The sequence below is a fragment of the Oscarella lobularis genome, chromosome 9, assembly GCF_947507565.1.
Source record: "Oscarella lobularis chromosome 9, ooOscLobu1.1, whole genome shotgun sequence".
In the NCBI taxonomy this organism is placed as follows: domain Eukaryota; kingdom Metazoa; phylum Porifera; class Homoscleromorpha; order Homosclerophorida; family Oscarellidae; genus Oscarella; species Oscarella lobularis.
Window position 1 is genome coordinate 2,545,722 of NC_089183.1, and position 12,610 is coordinate 2,558,331.

Genomic DNA, 12,610 nt, shown 5'->3' on the forward strand with positions numbered 1-12,610 from the left:
CCCGGAAAAAGGCTCACCCTATACGTAGACCATCTACGTCCAAAGCTTTTTATCTCCGCGTCGGAGGCAGGCATAAAATGATTTACAAAAGAAAAGGCTAAGTAGAAAGCCCTTTCGGTACGGAAGAAGGAAGAGGGGGCGCGTGCGGAAGTATCGCCTAGTCGACGCGGGCGACGATGCAAATTTCAGCCGCACCCTTGGGCACCCTTGGGCACCCTTGGATCGACCACATGCATAGTACACCGTACTTGGCGCGATCGACCAAGTTGCACCCGCGGCGCATGCATCACGGAAAGCCCGAAATGGTGTAGCCGAACACTTGAAGTCCAATGCTAACTCTCTTTATTTGCGCCTGCTCGGAAAAAGGAGAGAGAGGAGTTAGTTAGGAACCCCCTTTGCGTATTCTAGAGCATCGCAGTGAGCTACAGCTAGCTGCTGTCTAGAGTACGACTGAAAGTAAATATAGGTGCAGAACTAGCTGACCATGCAGCATGCATGCAGCCCAGCCGACCATGTAGCAAATGTTTCTGATTAAATAACAGATACCTGGACGCCCGAATCGCTGCTTCCTTCGCTATAAGACAATCATGCTTTCATGCATGAAGCAGAAGCGAGAAGCGACGAAGCGATCGCGGAAGGCTAACATGCACTCGAGCTGCCTCCCGCTATCGTCAACTCCGTGTGACGACGTTCCGTTCAAGAGAGATCAAATTTGATTGTCAGTGACGCGTGGATCGATTATATCATTTCTCTTTTATCTATGATTATATAACCGAATCCTGTAGTCAAGCGTAAGGCCGAGTTCGCCGCTGGATAACCGTGCTATCAGGCGACTCGCGATCGAGAGGCCGGCCTAGCTCCGATGAAAGCGACAGAAGGCCCGACCGGCAAATTGATCGAGGTCCAGGAGACGCCGCCACTAAAAGCATTTGTTCTAGAAAGCTCCGTGACATTCTCGCGCGATGACATTTTTAGCATGGAACTATTTTAGTCTGTAAAGTGTATGGAAGTTAGTGCAGCTGGATTTGCTTGCGTACGAGGAGTACGCCGTCACTTTACGCAATAATATGGAACTAGAAGTCCTGCACGTTTTGAGCGAGAGTACACGCAGTAGGATTCGGTCAATAATAACAGCGCTAGACGATGCTTCGTCGGTACGTATATAGTTGCGTTTCTGGCCTTGACAAAGTCATCGTCGCTCGCAAAGTAAATTTGACTTCAGGGTGACAGTGTGTCGGGTTCCTCGCGCGGGGCCTCGATCCGATGATCGAAGGTGACCGACATCTCGAAGAGACGCCGACGCTACGGTCATACTATATGACCTCTTTCGCGCCTCCACGAGTGCGAGGAAGTAACGCGTAGACGAGTAGAAAAGTGAAGCCTCATCGAAAGCGCGCGTTCGATCTCGCGAGAAGAGGAACAGCGACGTTCCACTACCGGATGGAATCGAACTTCGGGAGTCCGTCAGTGTTCCTCAGTTAGTTAGATAGTTGCATACCGTGATACGTAGCTGTGCGAGTTCGTTAGGAGGAAGACCATATTTTTGGGCTGCATGGAACAACGGGTCGCATCGAGGTACGCTATTGCCTATGCCTACTTGCCATGGAGAAAGTTTGCGCTTGTGTAGGATGCCGCAAGCCAAGGATGGCTTAGAGGATGGCCACGGAAAGATTGCTTAGAGCTGAATGGAATCCCGGATGCACACCAGATATGTTTTGTGTCGCCTTGGCGTAATTTCATTTGCCTTACTGCAACGTTCGGTGCAGTGAAGATCGTCAACCTTGATTCGGTGGCACACGTCTCATACGTTTCTAAAAACGAGTCACGAAACCCTACAACTGACATTAATTAATCAATCGACTAACTAACTATAAGTTGCCTTGGACAACACAACAGAGATCATTAGACGGTTTTACTCTAAACATGCACTATAATGTAATGTACGGCATGTCAACGGACATAATGCCGTAGTACGTCACTCTTACTGCCACCATTGAATCATACAGTGTCAGACGAATTTGCAACTCATTTTCAATTTTGCCTTTGCATGCGCTTTCATTAGCCCCTAAAAAGTATATCTCAAACGATAAAGCTGTGTTTTTCATCCCAGTGATTCTAATGGCAAAGTTTCAAGTGCTAATCCTTTAGATTCGCATGCTTTGAGCTATTTAATTGCGTCAGGTTGCACCTATTTCACGTTCTCCGCGAACTAAGGCAAGCGTACAAATTTGCTTTCAGAGAACAGGGCCTTTCCACTATAGATAGAGAAGGAAATGTTTCCACCATATGAAATCATATACGGGTCTCACATGCACATTCCAAGATAGCGATGAGTACCTCGGTTCAGCCTCTTAGTGCTCTTAGACGCGGAGAGAACGTACGATGCAAAAATTTCGTTTACACAATACGAACTGTCGGCCAGATGAAACGCGAACATCGGTAAGTCAGTGCTGAGTATAATTCCGACGCGAAATACGCAGTTCGAAGGCTTAACGCAGTTCTTTTTTCTTAGGTGGCATTGTGCAGATCGCTCTAACGATGAAGATGCAGTCCTTTGTGTAGAGGGCGATTATGAGGCTGTTTTAGAAAGTGATAGCCTACCGTTCGCTGTTTCGAGCCTGACTGAAGTATCGGCCATAAGTATTGATTGTGCCGCTGCACGAAATATTTCACTAGCAAGTATGAGGGGAATTACAAGAGCTCAAATAGGTCGAATGCAGACGTCCGGTCAGTGCTACTCTCTACCGACTCTGCCTTCGTGTCTCAAAGAATTATGTGTGACCAACGTTAGCGTATACAACATTTTAACGGCAGTAGAGAGGCAAAAAGGACTACGCTCTCTAACGATCATAAAACCCATACACGATAAGTGCACCGCGTTTCAGCTTGAGAGTCTGCCTCCAGAGATTTGGTCGAAACTAAAGAACCTAGAGAAACTCACTATGACTTCGTCTGGATTGAAAATATTTTCCAAAATCTTTGCAGAAATGACAGCTCTAAAAAAGCTTCATTTGAGTGAAAACAGTGAATTAAAAAGTCTTCCTGCAGTTATGGGGACGAAACTACAGAACCTGGAAGAACTCAACTTGTGCGGGTGTGGTCTAAAACAGCTTCCAATTAGTTTTAGTAACGTAACTGAACTAAAGATACTTGATTTGAGTAATAACAGTGAATTGAAAAGTCTTCCTGAAGATATTGGGTTGACACTACGGTGCCTAGAAGAACTCAACTTGCGGGAGTGTGATCTACAACGACTTCCAAATAGTATCAGTAACTTAACTGCACTGAAAAAGCTAAATTTGGAAAAAAACCAAAAACTGAAAAGTCTTCCTGAAGATATAGGGTCAAAACTATCAAACCTGGAAGTACTCAAGTTGTGGGAGTGTCGTCTACAAGAACTTCCACCTAGTTTCAGTGAACTAAAGGCACTGACAACACTTGACTTTGGCGGAAACAATAAATTGCAATGTCTTCCCGAAGATATAGGGTCAAAAATACCGAACCTGAAAGAACTCAGGTTGTGGGGGTGTGGTCTACAACACTTTACCCTTCTTAGTGTCAGTACGTCACTGACAATACTTGATTTGGGTGGAAACAATGAACTGAAAAGTCTTCCTGAAGATATAGGGTCAAAAATACCGAACCTGGAAGAACTCAGGTTCTGGAAGTGTTGTCTAGAACAACTTCCAACTAGTTTCAGTAAACTAACAGCCTTGAAAATTCTTGATTTGGGTGGAAACAAGAAATTGATACGTCTACCTGAAGATATAGGGTATAAACTACCAAACCTGGAAGAAGTCAGGTTGTGGCAGTGTGGTCTACAACAACTTCCACCTAGTTTCAGTAACCTAACGGCACTGAGAATACTTGATTTGGGTGGAAACTATGAACTTAAATGTCTTCCTGAAGATATAGGGTCAAAACTACTAAACCTGGAAGAACTCAGGTTGTGGAAGTGTGGTCTACAACAATTTCCAATTAGTTGCAGTAAACTAACAAAACTGAAAATACTTGATTTGGGTGGAAACAATAAATTGAAACGTCTTCCTGAAGATATAGGGTCAAAACTACCGAATTTGGAAGAACTCAAGTTGTGGGAGTGTGGTCTACAACAACTTCCACTTAGTTTTGGCCTACCTGCACTGAAAATACTTTATTTAGATAGAAATTTTAAATTGAAAAGTCTTCCTGAAGATATTGGATTGGAACTACTAAACCTGGAAGAACTCAGATTGGACCATTGTGCTCTACAGCAACTTCCAAGTAGTTTCAGTAACTTAACTGCACTGAAACGGCTACATTTGGGTGGAAACAGTGAATTGAATAGTCTTCCTGAAGATATGGCGACAAAACTAAAGAGTTTGGAAGAACTCAGCTTGTGGGAGTGTGGTCTACAGAAACTTCCAATTAGTTTCGGTAACCTAACTGCACTGAAAGTACTTCATTTGGGAAAAAACACTATATTGAAAAGTCTTCCAGAAGATATAGGGACAAACCTACAGAAACTGGAAGAACTCCAATTAAGGGGATGTGGTTTACAACAACTTCCAATTAGTTTGAGTAACCTAACTGCCCTGAAGAAGCTTGATTTGCGTGGAAACAGTAAATTGAAATATCTTCCTAAAGATATAGGGTCGAGACTACAGAACCTGGAAGAACTCAACTTGTCGGGGTGTGATCTACAACAGTTTCCAATTAGTTTGAGTAATCTAACTGCACTGAAGAAGCTTGATTTGGATGGAAACAGTAAATTGAAAAGTCTTCCTGAAGATATAGGGAAGAAACTAAAGAACCTGGAAGAGCTCAGCTTGCGGGAGTGTGGTCTAAAACAACTTCCAATTAGTTTGAGTAACGTAACTGCACTAAAGATACTTAATTTGGGTGGAAACAGTAAATTGAAAAGTCTTCCTGAAGATATTGGAAAGAAACTAAAGAACCTGGAAGAACTCAACTTGTGGGGGTGTGGTTTACAACAACTTCCAATTAGTTTGAGTAACGTAACTGCACTGAAGAAGCTTAATTTGGGTGGAAACAGTGAATTGAATAGTCTTCCTGAAGATATAGGGAAGAAACTAAAGAACCTGGAAGAACTCAACTTGTGGGGGTGTGGTTTACAACAACTTCCAATTAGTTTGAGTAACGTAACCGCACTGAAGAAGCTTAATTTGGGTGGAAACAGTGAATTGAATAGTCTTCCTGAAGATATTTTTTTGGAACTACAGAACCTGAAATTACTCAACTTGTGGAAGTGTGGTCTACAACAACTTCCAATGAGTATCAGTAACCTAACGGCACTGAAAATACTTGATTTGGGTGAAAACAATGAATTGAAACGTCTTCCTGAAGATATGTTGCAGAACCTAAAGAACCTATATGAACTCAATTTGAGGGATTGCGGTCTAGAAGAATTGCCAGTGAAGTTGGGATTTCTCAAAACACTGAATGTGACTAATTGCTCACTGAGACGTTTACCTTCATCAATTGGACGATTAAAGAATCTTTATTGCTTAGGCAATCCTATAACGTTTCCACCGATTGGGGTTTGGCAGCAAGGATTAGCTTCAATTAGAGCTTATTTTTCCTCCGAAGTACTAACCTCGTCAAGACGAGTAAAGATTGTTGTTTTGGGTGAGAGTTGTTCAGGGAAAACAAGCCTACTTCAAAGTATGCTTCGCAACGCGTCATTTTGCACGTGTCTCGAAGACAGGACGATAGGTGTGGAAGAATATGAGTTGTCATTGGTTAACAAACGTGCCAAAATTATTGAATGCGGTGGGCAGAGGTGCTATCTATTAACTAATCAATTGTTCGTCAGCGAGAATGGCTTGGTAGTCATTGTAGTCGATGTTCAGCGTTATGAACTGACGGAAGAAAGCTTCTATGAGCATATAGGAAAGTATCTACAAGTTGTCTACGAGCGAAATGAGAATTGCTATGTCGTTTGCGTCTTTACAAAAGTGGATCTCTTGCCTAACGCTTGGAATCCGAAACTGTATCAAGAGGAGTTCAAACTCCAAATGAAAAAATTCAGAGAACATCGAAAAGCGGTTGTAAAAGAAAATCATATGTGGGATGAAGAGAAAGCTGCGTTCATTAGAAGACAGAATGTACGCGTTGAAAATAGACTTGTCTTTACTTCAGCAAAAGACGTGGAAACGACTGCAAAGTTTACAGATTTTATCGATAAACTGACTGACAACGAGAAGCTCTTTCCAAGTGCTGGTGACATTGTTCCCGAAACTTGGTACAATTTTGAGGAAAGAGTTGAACGAGAATGCAGGCTCTCTCAGAATAGTCTGTCTGCTTTGAAAGTGGATTTTTTAAACAAATTGGGTCCCCAATTTAGTTTGTCTAATGATGAAGTTCTGATCGTGCTAAGGTACTACCATCAAGTTGGCACTTTATTGTATTTTCATCAATCTCGCTTGGCTGATGTTGTTTTTGGATCGAGCAAAAAAATTGTCGATGCGCTGAAGCAAATTTTTCGTCACAACTACGACGTATTACTATATGAAAGTGGAACAACAGAAATTAGCCCCGAACGGTTTGTAAAAGATAAAAACGAGCTATCCACTAACGCAACTCTGTCAATTCCATTGCTGAAAGCTCTGTTACGTGGTCAAGAGTTTGACGCGGAAAGCATCAGCATTTTTGTTAAAATGCTGTTATCATTCGATTTCGCCTACGTAAAAGGCGAACAGGGATTGCCCAAAGAGCACGGTGATCATGAATCGTACGACATTGTTGATCATTTGGGGAGAACCGACGTTTGTCTCTTAGTGCCTTGGCTACTTAGCCAAGACTGCCCTTCTGATGCAATGGAAAGCTTTCCCGCAGATTGCCCTACAAATTGTATTGAGGTGCAGCTTTCGTATTCGTTTGCTTTCGCTCTTCCTCTGGGAATATTTCAACAATTTTCAGCTCGATGTCACCAAATCAGCCCAATAATCCGTCATTGGAATAACGGATTTACGCTGTCGTATGGTCCAGTTAAGGCTAAATTTACGTGCAAAGAACTTGCGACTAACGCATCAATCCTTTGCAAAGGCCGCACGCCAAAATCACGCAATGCATTAGATCGACTGTTTCACGTGTTCTGGAGATGCATTGTTCAGCTGCAAACGCTATTGAAAACATTTCCTGGGAGTTTATATAGCATTTTTTTTAACCATTCTAACGGCGACAGTAAAATGAAGGAGCAACGGGTCCAAGTATCATCAAAAGATTGGCACCTAAGAACCCTTGCAGCCGCCAAACCTAGAGAACTTCAGGCGTGCACCAAGAGTATTACACGAGGTACTGTATAAACAGATCATTGAGCTAAACATTAATTAATTTTCTCTACAGTTCTTAAGTCATATCAGCGACTACTGGATGAAATATTTCCGAATGCCTATGGAAGTCCTGTTACATTAGAAGATGCGAAATCGGTTGCAAGGGAAGTGAGTCGATGTTGCTCTACAAGGAGGCAAATCAGGAACCTTGCTATTACCCTCGACCTCAGTTGTCCTAACCTGGAAGCAGACGAAGTCGACGCAAACCAAGTGCATCAAATCATAAAAAAATGGTTGGAGCAGTCAGGAGAAAACGCTGTTGTTGCTGTTCTTACTGACGCTTTGCAAGACTGTGATTTAGGCGAAGTAATTAGCCGCTGTTTTGACGAGTTGGAGGAGGACAGTGTAAACAAAGCACCTAACGCGTCAGTGTCTTCTCACGATGGTAAGTCTAAACAGTTGAGGATACTAACAATGCCGGTCACGTTTACGAGAATTTAGGGCAATGCCAAGCGAAGAGTGCGGAGGCGGCAGTAACGGATCAAACGCGGAAACGCATGGGATTGGGTTATACACCACCTAGTCCAGAAAGAGAAAAACTGGAAGAGAAAGGGGAGGAATCAGGAGAAAAAAGGTCTTGCCTTCCTCCCTCAAGTACTTGTCTCTACAGGGAAGGCCTGCATTTGAAGGAAGCTATTGCATTAGTTGGAAATAACAGTTGGAGAGAGATTGGCAGCTATCTTGGATTTAGAGAGTATCAACTGTCAGACATTCCGCTTGAGTACAATAAACAAAGTACAAAACTGATGTACATAATTGAAAAGTGGTGTGCAGAAAAAGGCAGAATGGCCACTTTGGGTACACTGTTGGAAGCCTGCGAAGGCGCCAACGTGTCCCGCAATGATATTGAAATGGAATATTCTGAGCGAATGACTTGATCTTCGCTTAGGTGCACGGCAAATCAATGACATTTTTAGCATGGAACTATTTTATTCTGTAAAGTGTATGGAAGTTAGTGTAGCTGGATTTGCTCGCGTACGAGGAGTACGCCGTCACTTCACGCAATAATATGGAACTAGAAGTCCTGCACGTTTTGAGTACACGCAGTAGGATTAGGTCAATAACAGCACTAGACGATGTTTCTTCACCAGGAATAAAGTTGCGTTTCTGGCCTTGACAAAGTCATCGTTGCTCGCAGAGTAAATTTGACTTCAGAATTAGGTGACAGTGTGTCGGGTTCCTCGCGCGGGGCCTCGATCCGATGATCGAAGGCGACCGCCATCTCGAAGAGAGGCCGACGCTACGGTCCTACTATATGACCGCCCTTCCACGAGTGCGAGGAAGTAACACTAGATGCTAGAGTAGAAAAGTGAAGCCTCCTTGAAAGCGCGTTCTCGCGAGAAGAGGAACAGCGACGTTCCACTACCGGATGGGATCGAACTTCGGGACTCCGCCTGTGTTCCTCAGTTAGATACAGTAGTTGCATACGTAGCTGTGCGAGTTCGTTAGGAGGAAGACCATTTTTCGGCTGCATGGAATAACGGTTCGCATCGAGGTACGCTATTGCCTATACCTACTTGCCTTGGAGAAAGTTTGCGCTTGTGTAGGATGCCGCAGACCAAAGGATGGCTTAGCTAGACGCAGATGCACGGCCACGGGAAAGATTGTTTAGAGCAGAATGGAATCCCGGATGCACACCAGATACTGTGTAGCCTTGGCGTTATTTCATTTGCCTTACTGCAACGTACAGCTAGAACTGCTTTAGAAGCAATTTCATTTTTAATTAATGTCCGGCAATTTGGTAATCGGTGCAGTGAAGATCGTCAACCTTGATTCAGTGGCACACGTCTCATACATCTCTAAAAACGAGTCACAAAACCCTACAACTGACATTAATTAATCAATCGACTAACTATAAGTTGCCTTGGACGCTACAACAGAGATCATTAGACGGTTTTACTCAACAAGGGTAAACATGCACCGTTATGTACGTCATGTCAACGGACATAACGCCGTAGTACGTCACTCTTACTGCCACCATTGAGAGGCCTGCGAAAGCTGCTTCTTGTAACTGGCGACTGCATCTCTCATACCTTTATTCACAATCAGATTCGATACAGAAGCAACGTCGTTTGAAACGGGATCGCGACCGGTGCCGCAGTGAAGATGAGCCTCGATGGCAGTGCGCTCGTACGTGTTACCAGACGACGGGACGATGACGGGATCGATGAATAGTTTTCCCGTCAGAGGACATTTGAGATGCTGGGGTGCATCGTCATCAGCGTCCAAATCCGACGTACCAATAAGATCCTATGCAGTTTGGAAAAGAGTTGCAATAATTTTAATTATTTAATCATACTTTGCGACAATCTTCAAGCGATCTGCTTGCAAACTTCCTTGTCGTTTCTGTGGCCTGCGTGTCGTATTCGGCTCTGGAAGAGAAGTACTTCGCCGCTAGAATGCTGCCATAGAAAATGTTTAGAAATAATCAAAATAACGTCGCTAGACTCATTGACTCGCCTGTCTAAAGGATCTTCCGGCTCGGGCTCGAGAAGGAGTCCGTAGATACAATCAATTATGGTTCTGAAACTCGTATCTGTCGTATAATTTCGATCGAAGACGCTATGACAAACTCTTCCACTGCTGTTAATGTTGCAATGGTAAATCTTTAGGTTGGGTACATATAGAATTAATTAACTACTACCGTCTATAGAAAACAGAGACGCACTTGAGTAACGAAACGTATCTCAGGAGACTTGGAAGGATACTCGGCCAGGAATTTCGCATAAAGAATGAAAACCCCTGAAAGAGCAACTTCTTCATAGAGATTCGATAACAGATATTTTTAATCTATAGGAACCGTTGCTGTAGGGCGTGTCTTCTGGTCCTACCAACAACATACGCCAGAAATCGATTCTAAAATCACGTTAAAGTCTAATTCACTATTGGAGAATAACAATACGTACCGATCTTCGCAAGGGTAGATCTCTACGGAAGGATGAGGATGCCGATAGTAGTCCGCCATTTCACGAAGAATGCGTCGGGTTCTTGCAGGAGCGCTTGCAGGTCCCCCTTGCGGAGGAGCAACAGCAGCGTCATGCAACGCTCTTTTCATAAAGAACTTGACACTTATACGTTCAAAGCAATAAGCCAATAATGTATTACCGTTTTGCAGAAATGACTGGCTTGCTCAGTTCCTCCGGTCTACGATGACGCGGGCTAGTGTCGTAAGGAAACACTTGGATGTCTTCCAATCGTTTAAGGTCGAACTAGAAAATTTAAAAATCAACAATACCACGTGACTACGACGGCCTCCTTCGGCTCTAACTTACAGCAGTGGAGACGTTTACTTTTTCCGGTAAAACTCGCTCTTCCAGTGACAGCACCGTTTCCATTTCAAAAAGTTTGAATCCTGTTGCTAGGTCGGCTGGATAAAAACAACATCCTCCTAAAGAGACGGCTAGTATACGTTTCTAATTTATTCAAAAGTACTGACTAGAGGCAACGGCGAGAGATTTCAAAACTGCGTTTCCTGGTCCTACTAAAACCGCGTCTATAACGATATCGGATTCCTGCATTCATACAATGCATTTAGTGAATCCTATATCGCGTATAATTCCAAAGTAAAACCTGCATCTTTTTGGCTACATCGAGAGGCGCAGATCGAGACTTGGTGTCATCGCCATCAGTCAGACAAAAGATGCGTCTGCAAGAAGTCGCGTATATTGGGTTTAATTAATTAATTAAATAATTAATTAATACTTTCTGCAAGTTGGGTGCGACTGAGTAAAAAGATTGAGCTGGCCAGCGGCATTCAGCAGTGCATCGTACAATCGAGTCATTCCAGATGACGTAGCTGCGTCGACTTCCGCCTACAGATTCAGGTAGATTACCAAGCTAATTGCTGATCATATGAACCTTAAAGGATTCAAAGAGCTCAGTGACTTCGCTGGCTACAGCAACCGTCGTTCCGAACAAAGTCAAGCCAATGACGTGAGGGTGGTCATAAGCCATGCTTCGATTAGCGAACGCGTGAAAAAGTTCTTTGACAGCATTAAGGCGAATCATGGAGCCGCTATAAACAAAACATATAAAGACGCATGCAATGCTAGAAGATATTAGAACGTATGCGCACTCGAAGCACTTCTCGTTCATCGACGAACTCACATCCAGCAAGACCTATGAGACAAAACGACGTTGATACACAACTAGGTCTAAAAAACGTATGCTAGAACGACTGACTACACTGACTGGCCAAGTATGTGCCGAATTACTTGTTACACATAAAAGAGTATGTTCAATTGTATAAAACATACGACAAAGCCATCAGTATACTGAAGCAACTGCTCTAATTAACCGGTAATTAACGCACAAAGTCGAGATGCTAGATAAACCTATCCGTATTCAAGTGCCCTCTCATTATATTACATGCCATAATTATGACCCCTCCCCCAATTTCACCGGCGCTTCTAATATCCTGAGTCTAAGATAAATGTGAGAATACGTACAACAATTGCTTCCTTGGGATCTCGAGACATTTTCTCGTCCGTTTTTGCTTGACTGGATGAAAATAAATTGGAATAAGCATTCGTGCTATAATAAAAGAGAGGAGAGAATTTCTAGGCATTAACGTTGTACTTCTTTGCTCATATGCACCTGACTGCCAGCACATCAGGATTCTCCGACGTCGTCGTCCCAGCCAACGGGCTAAAAATATAAGCAGACTTATTGACGTCTTTTGACTTCCCAGTAAATACAACCACGTGTCCTGCAACGTACAAGTCCCACAAAAGCGCACCGCTTAGGTTATATTATTTATACCATCTTTGTTTAGAGTCAAACAGGCGCCAGACGTCGTCTTGAGAGCCAGAGACGGCACAAGACGAAGAATCCGAAGGGATTTGCGTTTGTTTTCGAGATCGGCCCAGCTGAACCGAAAATTGGGAGGCGAAGGAGCCGCGACACGATTTCTATTAAATAGAGTACAACTTAGTCATTCTAAGAGAAAAATGCCGTACTTTGCGAAGTCAGAAGCGCCGTTCCAAATAAAGCACTCCCTCGCAGACGGAGGAAAGCTAAGAAGCAAGCGATGAATGAACGGAACGTGCATCAACGTTTCTTCGGACGGAATCGACGAGCACCCGGGAAGAACTTTGCTTTCTGGACAATCAGCTTTAGTAGTACTGTACTTCTTTTTTTCTGGCATTTTACCTTGTATTGCATTGAGAACCGAGGTGCGATCAAAAACACTGTCACAGCCCGGCACTCTGACTGGACTCTCCATTCTCGTGTGAGACGCCGAGCAGGTTAGGTACGTCTGTTCGAACGATCCAAAA

The 12,610-nt window shown here is 43.5% G+C and overlaps 2 protein-coding genes across 2 annotated transcripts; one reads left to right on the top strand and one right to left on the bottom strand.

Moving 5' to 3' along the window:
- The first annotated feature begins 2,322 nt into the window (after window positions 1–2,322).
- On the top strand, window positions 2,323–7,446 carry LOC136191439 (malignant fibrous histiocytoma-amplified sequence 1 homolog). The gene is made up of 4 exons (XM_065979764.1): window positions 2,323–2,439; window positions 2,513–7,296; window positions 7,348–7,401; window positions 7,439–7,446. The coding sequence occupies exons 1-4, from the start codon at window positions 2,330–2,332 to the stop codon at window positions 7,444–7,446; spliced, it is 4,956 nt and encodes a 1,651-aa protein (XP_065835836.1). The 5' UTR covers window positions 2,323–2,329.
- Window positions 7,447–9,107: 1,661 nt separating this feature from the next.
- On the bottom strand, window positions 9,108–12,603 carry LOC136191379 (uncharacterized). Its single transcript, XM_065979702.1, has 18 exons — window positions 12,486–12,603; window positions 12,293–12,434; window positions 12,096–12,244; window positions 11,931–12,042; window positions 11,783–11,867; window positions 11,410–11,453; window positions 11,193–11,349; window positions 11,037–11,146; window positions 10,905–10,980; window positions 10,771–10,846; window positions 10,607–10,722; window positions 10,440–10,543; window positions 10,241–10,381; window positions 10,135–10,190; window positions 10,003–10,076; window positions 9,795–9,940; window positions 9,634–9,736; window positions 9,108–9,584 (listed from the first exon to the last, which is right to left on the bottom strand). Exons 1-18 carry the CDS (start codon window positions 12,556–12,558, stop codon window positions 9,303–9,305), a joined length of 2,046 nt encoding a protein of 681 aa, XP_065835774.1. The 5' UTR covers window positions 12,559–12,603; the 3' UTR covers window positions 9,108–9,302.
- Between the last annotated feature and the right edge of the window lie 7 nt (window positions 12,604–12,610).